The sequence below is a fragment of the Salvelinus sp. IW2-2015 genome, linkage group LG26 (genome assembly GCF_002910315.2).
Source record: "Salvelinus sp. IW2-2015 linkage group LG26, ASM291031v2, whole genome shotgun sequence".
In the NCBI taxonomy this organism is placed as follows: Eukaryota; Metazoa; Chordata; class Actinopteri; order Salmoniformes; family Salmonidae; genus Salvelinus; species Salvelinus sp. IW2-2015.
The window spans coordinates 41,340,572-41,354,590 of NC_036866.1; the positions used below are offsets into that span (position 1 = coordinate 41,340,572).

Sequence of the window (14,019 nt, forward strand, 5' to 3'; positions counted from 1 at the left end):
CATCAGCTGATATCTCAAAGTGCTGTACAGAAACCCAGCCTAAAACCCCAAACAGTAAGCAATGCAGGTGTAGAAGCACGGTGGCTAGGGAAAACTCCCTAGAAAGGCCAAAACCTAGGAAGAAACCGAGAGAGGAACCAGGCTATGAGGGGTGGCCAGTCCTCTTCTGGCTGTGCCGGGTGGAGATTATAACAGAACATGGCCAAGATGTTCAAATGTTCATAAATGACCAGCATGGTCAAATAATAATAATCACAGTAGTTGTCGAGGGTGCAGCAAGGGTGCAATAGCGGGGCCCTAGGTGCTACCAGAAGAGTTAGTAGCAAGCAGAGACAACAGCTGAGCCTCAGTCTAAGAATGTTGCTTTCTGCTGTGGCACCAGGGAGTCCATATTGTTCATGTATGACACTGTCAACTTGGCGCGAGTGTGGAGTGCCATGGTGTTCATGGCATCCAGGCAGACCCTGGGCGTTCTCTTTGCACGGTCCTGACTGAAACAGGTGAAGCGTACTCCATGGCCGTCTGCTTAGGGGATGTAGGGGAGGCAGGAGGTTCAGTACTTCAGGGCAGGTGCCATTACGAACTTCCCCTGCTCGTAGCAGGGGAGAGTTATGGGTGCAAGGTGTCTTCCACAGACTCATGGTCAGTCAATGTCGGTCCTTGTATTCTCTGTCTATGAGTGTGGTTTAAGTGTGGTTACAATTTACCAGACCCATCTTTTAGCTTTATACCAAACCGTGTGACAGGAAGGGCTTGATCAACACAAACTCAGAGCTGTGGCAAAGATATTATAGTTTGACTAGTTTATTGCTTTGCCTTTTCTATCTCTGCTTTAATGTAATTCCCAAACAAGTGATGGTGGAAAAACAGAGTTACAGTGAAACGGATGTACCTGACAGAATGCCACCAGCCAAACCCATGGAAGGCATGTCCTGCTGTGTGATATTCAACAGTGAGGGTCACCGGCGGTATGACTCTAAGCAAACAGCACCACCTGGAAACGACACACACTATCACGAGCTCAGTATGGCAACACTGGAGGAAAGTCTATATAATATTGTGAAAGCTTATCTAGGATTTTCTACCTGGTCTCATGCTACATCAGCCAAGCCTTTGATGAAAAACGTAAAGCGTTGACATTTGTTTGACATTTTTTAGGAGAACATAAACAAAGGAAAAACATTTTGGGGCAGCGATATTGCATGCTACAAAATGCTTCTCGTCTGCAGTTACTTCGCCTGGCCCACATTCAGTGGGGAATGTAGGCAGTGGTTTTTGATTGGGTGTCTCTGTGGCTGCTGTGTATTTTTACTCACACAAGAGGGCACTCCAGGCAAAGTTATGGTTACATTAATCTATTCTACACGTCTGCCTCAGTCTGTTGTGTCTACCCTCCTAGAAAGCTAGTGGGCTTGCAGGCTTTTGTTCCAACCTTACTCTAACACACCTGATTCCGCTAATCGAGGTCCTGAGGTAAAAGGGATGGAATTTGTTTTGCAGGAGGGTAGCCCCCTGCTCTGAACACCACATGAAGTTATATGTGAAATGAGGATGACACATGAGGTCATTATATGTAAAGCACTTTAAAACTTTGGGAAAAGTGCTATTGAAATGCAAGACTTACAAATGGCTTGTTTATATTAATTTCATATGAAAGGTACTGCATGTGATGATGTGGGGAGAGACAGCTTGTTTTGAGGCAGAACGTTACCTCAGCCCTCAGAGACTGCCCTCAGAGACCAGAGACTGGGCCGCTCACCCTGGTGTTCTACCTCTGAAAGACCAACACTGAGAACAGATGTTTCTATAGAGGTCCTGGAGCGAGGGAGAGAAGTGGAGCGGGAGAAGGTGAGGAGATGGAGAGGAGGCATAAGGGAGAGAAGATGGTGAAGGTGTACTGCATGGCAGGGGGTTAGGTGATATCAGATCCTAACATCTGTCAGTCTTAGGGGTTATCCCATGCAGAGTGGACCTCACACTGGTTGAGAGACATGTCCCAACGGTGTCGGATGTCGGGTGGTGTTGAGCTTCGATGCACAACACAGTTGGGAAAGAGAGACATATGGGCCCTAAAGTCAATCAAACAATTGCTTAACTGCAAATGTTAACGTTTTAGTTTATCTATTGAATGCAACTTTGGCCAATTTATACAGTTCTGAGGGTATATCTTTGGTATGATCGAGTTTCTACATAGATAGACTCTTTAGATTTTATGAAGCAGATCATTTTCTTTTAGGAAGTGGTCATGGGCCAATCGTTTGAATGCGTTATATGGATCAATTTAGCAATATTAACATATCATAGCCACTAGCCAGGCATAATAATACTCATCAATCAATTACGGCTTGATTATTTGAGGATTCATAAGCCTTTGTGTTTTGCTGTTACTTATCATATTTTAACTCCTTTTTTAGACATTGTGGTAGACTGGACTTGGCCCATGGGTTGCCATTTGTGTATCTGGGACCTAGAAGTAATTCTATAAAACTAAATGGGTAGATATCCTGCACTATTCAAAAACGAAATTGTCATATTTTGCCATCGTGATAAAATGATCCATATACTATCAATTTGAGTTTAAAGTCTAAAATGATACCATGTATTCTTCTTATGGCCTTTGTGTAGCCTGAGTTTTTACTGAAACCAAGACCAGAGATTTGTATACAAATACAAAAATTAAGTAGCTTACTGAAAATGTAAATTGTCCAAATATATATATTTTTTTAATAATCTATTAAAGGTTTGCGTAAGATCATGGTGTGTCTTTGAGTTGACTATAGGCCTAGAACATCTCGATAAATCTTTAAACATCCATAGACAACGTGTTTGTATTTATTCACACGTTCTCTGTTAGTTATCAGCTTCAAAAAAGGACTTGTATGTCAAGTGGCTTTTGAGTAAAATATAGCCTTTGCAGAAAGCAACGAAAAATCACCAACATAGAAAACATGTTATTGCTTTACATACTTTAGAGATTACATAGCCTTTTTAAGTCCTTGTGAATTTAGTAGGCCTACACGGAGTTTAGTAGACAGTGGTGCGTTTTTCCTCACCTTTCTCTGCATGTTCTGTTACTGTTTGGCTCTTGCAGTTCCATGATTAAGAGAAATCCCCTCCTTCAGGAGAACATAAATTCGAATTTACACACTTAAATTCCTTGAAGATGGCCTCGGAAAATGTAAGCTTCTTAAGTGTTGATATTTTAAAAACCCAGATATGTGCCTGGTTAATGTGGAATATTTTGTGGTTTGATCAAATGTAATTTCCTCTCTGCTCAAGTTAAAAATAGATAAAAAACAGACTAGAGCATTTCTGATATAAGGATTACATTTTCCACAGTTGCTTCAAGTAATGGCTACTAAAATCTAGACTACATGCAGAGGGAATTTCGAGAATAATGTATGGTCTACTTATTGTAATACAGGACATATTGCGTATTGGAATGGTGCTTTGATAATGCGGTCAATGCAAAGATGAATCGTTTTTTAAAATCCAATAATCCAATACTTTTGCCGGCATTGGCAACTTTCTGTGTGGAGTTGTGTGCTTCACATGGCTGTGATTATTTGACAAAACACACATGTCAACTATTGCAGCCATGCAACACGAAATTAACCTGGTAAAAAGAGGACTTTTTTTGGCGAAATGAACGACCAAAGTCAATAGAAATGACAAAGTAACACTTTTCTTCTAAAAAAGACTACAATAAAACTAGTCTTCTTTAATTAATAATTATTCACCACGTGGTTTGAATATTCACATTCCTAAATAATTGTTTGTTGCCTTTTTAGGGACTCCCAGGAATAGTCATTGTCATTGTTCCATTTGCATCCCAATACGTTTTTTCCCCCACTGAAAATATCGTTTATTTTCCCAGTTGGACAATAAATAAATGTCTATATAGAGCCTATAGCTTACCAAATGTCACACAGGCTACTAGACATGTGTCATACCTTTCTTAATTTCATATCTCAAGTCTTTACAAATATCTATCTGTGTTTGGCTCCTGGCTTGGCTGTCTCTTGCCAGAGCCTCGGCTCTGTGTAACATAGTTTGATGTAATCCATTTAAATGTGTCGCTGACCCCACGTTGGATCCGGGGCTCTGCAGGTGTCCAAAAGTGCCATGATAGTTCGAGTAACCCTGGAAAAAGGGAGACGTATAATAGACATGTCTGGACAGGGCTGCACTGTGAGGGAAAAGATTCTGAGGAGCGTCTCGCAATGGAGATGACATAGGCATACCGCCCGGAATCTCTGTACGTAATTGTCTGGGCACGGTCTGAGAGGCATCACTACATCCTTTACATTTATCCGAAGAAGTTGCGATCTCCGCGAGCGACCACAGTTTGGGTTTCGGGGCCGGAAGGGCCGAGTGAATCACTGATGTGGCATTGCTGGAGTTGCCTGAGTCATTACGCCTCAGTGGAGGTGGACTTTCCGAGGCTGCCGAGTCTGAATCCCTTTCCACTCCAAGGCCCGCGTTTTGGGGAGATGCTGCGGTGGTGGGCCGTGGCATCTCGGGAACTCTCCTGTCCCCGTGGTCCTTTACATTCGGATCAATTAAGACAGGTTCCATGTCATTGCCGCTATTGTCTTCTTTGTATTTCTCACAGGGGATTCCCACTGGATTTGGATGCTGCCCAACTGCAAGAAGATATAATAAATTAGACCAAAGCGTTCCAAGGATTAGGCCTAATCGCCCTGTCAAGGTCTAACGAAAGCAACAACATGTTTAAGTCTATGCAGTGAATTACATAAAAATTGCCCAATACTTTTGAAACTAATGAAACGCCTGGAGAATATTTTTTTTTTAGACCTACTGCAGCATGGAAACCTATATTTTAAATAAAGTGACTTAAACTTACCTGCTTCATTTTTCGACCCAATTTCTGCCGTGGGCTTAAGTGGCTCTTCGTCGTCGTCATTCTTCTCCAGGTCAATGTTGTCATCTTCTTCCTCATCCTCACTTCTATTCCTCGGGGTCCACGTCATTTTATTCTCTTTCTTCAACCGCCTTCTGGCGTTGGCGAACCAGGTGGACACTTGGGTAAGGGTCATCTTAGTAATGATGGCCAGCATGATCTTCTCACCCTTGGTTGGGTAGGGGTTTTTACGGTGTTCATTGAGCCACGCTTTGAGAGTGGCAGTCGCATCTCTTGTAGCATTTTTCCTGTATGCAGGGTCTCCATATGGATAGCCCAATGCTACACCGAACGGGTGATACTCTAAAGAGCCAGCGATACCCGCTGAGGGATCGTACGCGGAGCCCTAGAAAGTCAATAGAAAGTCAATAGATACGAATTTCTCTCAATAGTTTGACCTCACAAGACTGGAAAGCTTAAAGGTAAACATTGATCATTTCTAGACCTTCAATTTCCAATTTTATTGATCATATTTAGAGTTCAAAATGTATTTATATTAAAGGCCTATACATAAGCTATACAACGTATGACAGCAATATTGAACACAATTTGAACAAACTTTTTTTTTTTTGCAAAGTTTTGCAAATAATTGTGACTAATCATTGCATAAGCTCTTATTATAAATTAACTTTTATACATGTTTTATTTAACCTCTATTAATTGTGCACTCATTGTATCAGAAAGCTATACTTCAGCTTACTCGTTACAAAATCTGGATACAAATAGGCTTTTTCAAAGAAACGAAAGGCATTTTTTTTCAATAATTATTCCGAAATCGAACAGTGCGTAATTGTTAAACTGTACAGTATTCACTTACCACAAATGAGTTCAGTGCCGCCGTCTGCTCTCCGCTATACTGGAGGTGAGAATTGAAGCCAGGGGATGAACCATTGAACGCCGGTGAACCCGCGTACGGGGCGAAGGCTGAGCCTGAAGACGACCGGCCCAGTTCCTCAGTCCTTGGTCCTCCTAAAATCACACTGGAACTGAACGGGGGACAGGAATGGAGAGCTAGAGACACCGACGGTTGGAAGAGAAAGCCTTGAGGATAGGCCATGGTGAGTGACTTCCTAAAGTCAGTCACTTATGTCCACTTGTGCGCTTTCGACCCTAGATGCACACACACAAGAAAAGCGCATGAAAACTCACATCTGAAAACAGTTCCCTTCCCTCAATGTTCGCATTTGAAAAACAACTAATCCATTCAATAATATTGAGAACTGTTGCGTTGGTTGGTTTGTTGTTGTTTGCTGCAGCAATTTGTCAGGGAAAGTTGTCTGCATGTAGCCTTCCAGCGGAACGCTTTGTCGATGCCCAACCTGCCAGGCTCTGGATATGGGAGAGTCAGCGGAGGAAGAGGCAACCTCATTCTATGATTGTCAGCTCCACCCCCGTGCACACACACACACACACACACACACACACACACACACACACACACACACACACACACACACACACACANACACACACACACACACACACACACACACACACACACACACACACACACACACACACACACACACACACGTTATGCTATAATTGAGATCGAATTAGACTATTATCAAATCATTAAGCTAGTATTGTGAAGGCTATCTGTACCCTAACACATAAAATGATATCAATCTATATAATTTAGACACAATTATAGATTATGTTATTATCAACTGCACTCCTCGTTTACCCGAGAGGGATCGCTGTATACACTGCTGACAGGATCCCTAACCTGATCTTCAGTTGTAACAATTGCAGATATATAGGCTATATCACAATTGCATATATCTAAATATGTTAATTACCAGAGAAAAACATTTAAATACAGTCAAGTAAAAGCAGATAGCCTAATAAAAACAAAGGAATAATTGTACAGTCTTACCATTTGGTTTAATTTAATTGTTTGTGGTTTCAAATAATTAGTTATTTGCATTGTCAGTAGATGTTTGTGAATAACACTTCTTGCCTCTGAATACAGTTGCCAACAATATAGCCAATCAGGCACAGAAGAAATAGTCGCATGGACAGACAGATAACTTGTGGGGAACTGTCCAAGTGCTGAATGTTGGCACTGTAGGTAGTGACGTCACATGTTCAAGCTCAGGAACGTCTCAGTAGACGATTAGGCCAATCTACGATCTGTGAGTTGCGTGACGTGCTGAAAGCTGGCTAGAAAACAGACATTAGATCATCCTCATACTCTACAGATCGTTTCTGTTATCAGTTGAACATCTATGCTTCTCGCTGTCGCCAATAGGGCCATGAATAGGCTACACATCGACATCAATGGAGTCCGATAAATAGTTTGACCACCCTTTATCAGAAGAAAAAGAAAGGGACAGTATTTCTCCGGACCATAGCCTACACCTGGATTTTTTTTCTCTCAAACAAGAGTAGATACAGTAGGTGAGTAGCCTAGTCCTATCCTAATTCACGTTTTGGCTATTGAGTTCTGAGGAAAGGTTTACCAATGGGGGGAAAAAATACGTTTTACACCTCAGGTAGCCATACAAGTAACATGCAATTTAATATTTGTTTACATTATATTTGCCTAGCCTAAAGCATAGCCTAAACACGTTTTGATTGATATGGCCCATGCTTACTGTAAGCTTCTATTGTAAACACAACCCTGAACAGCTCTGCTTAGTCTGGCCTTAGACCTGTGTGCATGGATAGAGTTAATCTTATTTGTTGTTACTATAATTAGAGTGGGCAGCTTAAGACTTCACTTTCACACTGGCCCGTGGTGTGTGGTCAGCCTCTGTCATTGTCTTATGAGAGAAAAAGCAACAACAGTACATTTTGATATGCTCAGTGTTCCTGGTTTTCTTTAGATGACTGCCACACCAACCTACCAGGTTTGGAAGTCCCTTTCTTATTGGTCTATTAACTCATTTACAGCCTGGCGAAAAGTCAATTCCACACATTTTCAGGCTGCCTTTTCAATCAGCTCTTACGCCATTAAAATCACGTTTTTGACTACACTGGGCCTTTAAGATACGAACGCCGTGTTGATATTCTGAATGAATCTGTTCTCCCATCCATTTATCTGTGACAGATAGCAGTAATAAGTTGACTTCACAACATTTCATAAACAGTATTTAAAAGACAACAGCAACATGATTTACAGTAGACTTTTAATACACCTGGGAAAGAGATTGGGATAATATTCCCTTTTCAATTACACAAAAAATGACCAGAGCGAGCCTGAAGAAAGAGTACCTTTTTACAAAGAAAATAAGTCAATAACCTGAAAGCCTGAGCAATGTGAAAACACTTCTCCTTAAGGAGTCTCTCATCACATCATAAGCATGACCGCACTCCTTATTGGTGCAATTTATGGTCTCTGTGTGTGTGTGTGTGTGTGTGTGTGTGTGTGTGTGTGTGTGTGTGTGTGTGTGTGGTGTCGTTGTGTGTGGGTGTGTGTGTGTGTGTGTGTGTGTGCTTGTGTGCAGCGGGAAATTGTGCGGTTGTTGCACATGATCATTTGTGGATCATATGCAGTTTCTCAGTTTATAGACTACAGATAGGTTGGGTAGATTAGAGATGGCATTTTCATGCTTTTAAGCATCCCTCACTAATGCACTGTACTGATTACAGTTGGGGAGGTTGCAGCATAATGTAGGCTTGCATCTTATAACCACTGTTGGTAGGTGTGGAGTGCATGATAATCGTATTAGAGGCTATGAATGCATGTGGTATGCTGCTGATCTATTTCTAATCAGCAGCTCTATGATATGACAAGACATCTACACCAGGGGGTGTTTAAGTAATGCCCGGAAGGTCGTCAAGGACTCCAGTCTCCCGAGCGGCAGACTGTTCACTCTTTTACCATCTGGCAAGTGGTATCGGAGCATCAGGTCTCGTACCAACAGACTCCGAGATAGCTTCTACCACCAGGCCATCAGACTGCTGAGCAACTAACCCTGCAGTATCCGTCTCCCTGCACAGACCTGCACCTTAGTGACTATTTGCTCCCTAGAGACTTTCTGCACTTTAGACTATTTGCACTTACTCTCCATTCATCCAACCCTTACACAAAAGCACACACACACAAACACACACACACATTCAACACTGCTGCTCTAGTATATACTAATTATTCTACTGCGCGACGAAGACACTATTCACTTTAGATTTGTAAATACAGTCATACTTAACATAGCACCTTCATTAATATTGAGGGTTAGAATGTGTTCAGAGCTGGCAGACAGTGTAGTGGTGTTGGAGTGGCCAGTGTAATTAAACATCATTTCTCTGTCTCTTTACAGAAATCCATTTCCCTTGCCCCAAAATTGTAGCTACTATCTTTAAGACTTTGTCTGGGGAAGATGTATCCATAACTGTTATAGGGGTCTTACCGTCCTCTCTCAGCTAACATTTGTGCACTCGAGAAGTTAACAAGTTTGTCTTCTTTTATTAAATCAGAAATTATTATCTTGGGTGACCTAAATTATGATTGGGAAACGCAGGCTTCAGAAACTCTGAAAGACGTGTAAAGATCTAAAACTAACCCATCTGTTGAAGACCACACAGCCCAACCCTAAAGATCCTTCAAAGTCAACTCTTACTGATATTATTTTAACGAATACACCAGAGAAATATGTTTCTACTGGTGTCTTTGCCCAAGACATTAGTGACCATTGCCCAGTTGTTTGTGTTAGAGATGTGACAATACAAAAATCTAAGGCTCGTGTCATCACAAAGAGGAACTTTAAAAACGTCAGTGAACATACTTTTTTACATGATCTTTATTTTAGTGACCTTGATTGTATTTAAGATATCCCTGAACCTAATTTAGCTTAGAGCATTTTTGCAGATGTCTTCAATACTATTGTGGATAATCATACTCCCTTCAAAAAATGAACGGTTCAAGGTAGATTGAATGCCTGGTACACTTCGGAATCATCAGAAGTCATTCATAAAATAGATAGATGCTTGGGTCAAGGCCAGGAACACAGGCTTAGGCACGAACTGGCAAGCTTTTAAGCCACTGAGGAATCATTGTGTAAGACAAATAAGAAAGGCTAAATCTGATTATTATGTAACCGCTCTTTCCGATTGTAACCTGGCGAAATTCTGTAAAACTGTCAAATCCCTGAAGAGTTCTACTTCCTCCTCTCTGCCACAACAAAATTAATTCAGACACTCATTATGGGAAGAAAATGCCTTCATTGATGCATTTAATCACCATCTGAAATAACTTCTAAGCCTCTTCACAATGATGTTGGGCTGGATGCTGATAGGGGAACCTTGCTGAATGAGCAGAGAAATGACATTCAAAGCTTTTGTTTTAGGCTATTTACAGAAAAATAAGTCCTGGATGCTTTGCTAACAATAGACAACAAGAAATCCACAGGGGCTGACCAATTGTATCCCAGTGTGCAGCGCCCATCATTGTTCGTTGAAGGAATTTTCTGTAGAGCTCTGAGACAGGATTGTGTTGAGGCACAGATCTGGGGAAGGGTACCTAAAAATGTGTGCAGCATTGAAGGTCCCCAAAAACACAGTGGCCTCCATCATTCTTAAATGGTAGAAGTTTGGAACCACCAAGACTCTTCCTATAGCTGGCCGCCCGGCCAAACTGAGCAATCGCGTGACAACGGCCTTGGTCAGGGAGGTGACCAAGAACCCGATGGTCACTCTGACAGAGCTCCAATTCTTCTGTGGAGATGGGAGAACCTTCCAGAAGAACAGCCGTCTCTGCAGCACACCACCAATCAGGCCTTTATGATAGTGTGGCCAGACGGAAGCCATGACAGCCCGCTTGGAGTTTGCCAAAAGGCACCTAAAGGACTTTCAGACCACGAGAAACAAGATTCACTGGTCTAATGAAACCAAAATTAAACTCTTTGGCCTGAATGTGAAATGTTACATCTGGAGGAAACTTGGCACCATCCCTAAGGTGAAGCATGGTGGGGGCAGCATCATGCTGTTGGGATGTTTTTCAGTGGCAGGGACTGGGAGACTAGTCAGGATTGAGGGAAAGATGAACAGAGCAAAGTACAGCGAGATCATTGATGAAAACCTGCTCCAGAGCGTTCAGGACCTCAGACTGGGGGCGAAGGTTCACCTTCAACAGAACAACGACCCTAAGCACACGGCCAAGACAACGCAGGAGTGGCTTCGGGACAAGTGTCTGAATGTCCTTGAGTGGTCCAGCCAGAGCCTGGACTTGAACTCGATCGAACATCTCTGGAGATATCTGAAAACAGCTTTGCAGGGATGCTACCCATCCAACCTAACAGAGTTTGAGAGGATCTGCAGAGAAGAATGGGAGAAACTGCCCAAATACAAGGCTCTGAATACTTATGGAAATGTAATATTTCAGTTTTAGATTGTTAATTACATTTTAATTACTTTATTTTTTTAATTCTAAAAATCTGTTTTTGTTTTGACATTATGGGGTATTGTATGTAGATTGATAAGGGATTTTTTTTGTTTTATGTCATGTTTTGTCTTTGATCATCATGTCTTGTCCCTGTGCTTCCCTCTGCTGGTCTTATTAGGTTCTTTCCCTCTTTCTATCCCTCTCTCTCCTCCTCCCTCTCTCCCTCTCCCGCTCTCTCTCTCTATCGTTCCGTTCCTGCTCCCAGCTGTTTCTCATTCTCCTAACGACCTCATTTACTCTTTCACACCTGTCCCCCTAATTTGCCCTCTGATTAGAGTCCCTATTTCTCCCTCTGTTTTCCGCTTCTGTCCTTGTCGATTCTTGTTTGATGTTTGCTGTTCTGTGTCCTTGTTCCGCCCTGTCGTGTTTTTGCCTTCTCAGATGCTGCGTGTGAGCAGGTGTCTCTGTCAGCTACGGCCTGTGCCTTCCTGAAGCGACCTGCAGTCTGTGGTCGCGTCTCCAGTCGTTCCTCTTCTACTGACGAGAGGATTTCAGTTTCCTGTTTTGGATTTACCTTTAATAATATCCAGGAGAATTATTGTTTGTTTTAGACTGGAATAAAGACTCTGTTTTCTATTACGTCGCTTTTGGGTCCTCATTCACCAGCATAACAGAAGAATCCGACCAAGAATGGACCCAGCGACTACGGGTTCTCGCAACACTGCCGTCGAGATCCAGGGAGCAATGCTCGGCAGACACGAGCAGGAATTGTCTGCTGCTCGTCATGCCGTTGAGACCCTGGCCGCTCACGTCTCCGATCTCTCTGGACAGTTTCAGAGTCTTCGTCTCGTGCCACCAGCTACTTCCTGGTCTTCCGAGTCTCCGGAACCTAGGGTTAATAACCCCCATGTTACTCTGGGCAGCCCACTGAATGTCGCTCCTTTCTCACCCAGTGTGATATTGTGTTCTCTCTCCAGCCCAACACATACTCAAGAGAGAGAGCTCGGATCGTTACGTCATATCACTCCTTACTGGTCGGGCTCGGGAGTGGGGCACAGCTATCTGGGAGGCAAGGGCTGAGTGTTCTAACGTTTATCAGAACTTTAAGGAGGAGATGATACGGGTTTTTGATCGTTCAGTTTTGGGAAGGAGGCTTCCAGGGCCCTGGCTTCCCTATGTCAAGGTGATCGATCCATAACGGATTACTCTATAGAGTTTCGCACTCTTGCTGCATCCAGTGACTGGAACGAGCCGGCGTTGCTCGCGTCGTTTTCTGGAGGGACTCCACGCTGAGGTTAAGGATGAGATTCTCTCCCGGGAGGTTCCTTCCAGCGTGGACTCTTTGATTGCACTCGCCATCCGCATAGAACGACGGGTAGATCTTCGTCACCGAGCTCGTGGAAGAGAGCTCGCGTTAACGGTGTTTCCCCTCTCCGCATCTCAACCATCTCCTCCCATCGGCTCAGAGACTGAGCCCATGCAGCTGGGAGGTATTCGCATCTCGACTAAGGAGAGGGAACGGAGAATCACCAACCGCCTTTGCCTCTATTGCGGTTCTGCTGGACATTTTGTCATGTCATGTCCAGTAAAAGCCAGAGCTCATCAGTAAGCGGAGGGCTACTGGTGAGCGCTACTACTCAGGTCTCTCCATCAAGATCCTGTACTACCTGTCGGTCCATCTACGCTGGACCGGTTCGGCTGCTTCCTGCAGTGCCTTGATAGACTCTGGGGCTGAGGGTTGTTTTATGGACGAAGCATGGGCTCGGAAACATGACATTCCTCTCAGACAGTTAGGGAAGCCCATGCCCATGTTCGCCTTAGATGGTAGTCCTCTCCCCAGTATCAGATGTGAGACACTACCTTTAACCCTCACAGTATCTGGTAACCACAGTGAGACCATTTCCTTTTTGATTTTTCGTTCACCTTTTACACCTGTTGTTTTGGGTCATCCCTGGCTAGTATGTCATAATCCTTCTATTAATTGGTCTAGTAATTCTATCCTATCCTGGAACGTTTCTTGTCATGTGAAGTGTTTAATGTCTGCTATCCCTCCTGTTTCTTCTGTCCCTCTACTCAGGAGGAACCTGGTGATTTGACAGGAGTGCCGGAGGAATATCATGATCTACGCACGGTCTTCAGTCGGTCCAGAGCCAACTCTCTTCCTCCTCACCGGTGTATGATTGTTGTATTGATCTCCTTCCGGGGACCACTCCCCCTCGGGGTAGACTATACTCTCTGTCGGCTCCCGAACGTAAGGCTCTCGAGGATTATCTGTCTGTTTCTCTCGACGCCGGTACCGTGGTGCCTTCTTCCTCTCCCGCCGGAGCGGGGTTTTTCTTTGTTAAGAAGAAGGACGGTACTCTGCGCCCCTGCGTGGATTATCGAGGGCTGAATGACATAACGGTTAAGAATCGTTATCCGCTTCCCCTTATGTCGTCAGCCTTCGAGATTCTGCAGGGAGACAGTTTTTTTTACTAAGTTGGACCTTCGTAACGCTTACCATCTCGTACGCATCAGAGAGGGGGACGAGTGGAAAACGGCGTTTAACACTCCGTTAGGGCATTTTGAATACCGGGTTCTGCCGTTCGGTCTCGCTAATGCTCCAGCTGTCTTTCAGGCATTAGTTAATGATGTACTGAGAGACATGCTGAACATCTTTGTTTTCGTTTACCTTGACGATATCCTGATTTTTTTTCACCGTCACTCGAGATTCATGTTCAGCACGTTCGACGTGTACTCCAGCGCCTTTTAGAGAATTGTCTCTACG

General features: G+C 43.4%; 1 protein-coding gene across 1 annotated transcript; it reads right to left on the reverse strand.

Annotated features, from left to right (window-relative positions):
* Positions 1–3,658: 3,658 nt before the first annotated feature.
* On the reverse strand, positions 3,659–6,251 carry LOC111952128 (Iroquois homeobox protein 5a-like). The gene is made up of 3 exons (XM_023970639.2): positions 5,742–6,251; positions 4,868–5,270; positions 3,659–4,646 (listed from the first exon to the last, which is right to left on the reverse strand). Exons 1-3 carry the CDS (start codon positions 5,979–5,981, stop codon positions 3,937–3,939), a joined length of 1,353 nt encoding a protein of 450 aa, XP_023826407.1. The 5' UTR covers positions 5,982–6,251; the 3' UTR covers positions 3,659–3,936.
* Between the last annotated feature and the right edge of the window lie 7,768 nt (positions 6,252–14,019).

Coding starts and splice junctions, on each gene's coding strand:
- LOC111952128 (XM_023970639.2), bottom strand. CDS start 5,981: ATGGCCTATCCTCAAGGCTTTCTCTTCCAACCGTCGGTGTCTCTAGCT. Junction 5,271..5,741: donor CGGCACTGAACTCATTTGTG/GTAAGTGAATAC, acceptor TTGACTTTCTAG/GGCTCCGCGTACGATCCCTC. Junction 4,647..4,867: donor TGGGTCGAAAAATGAAGCAG/GTAAGTTTAAGT, acceptor ATCTTCTTGCAG/TTGGGCAGCATCCAAATCCA.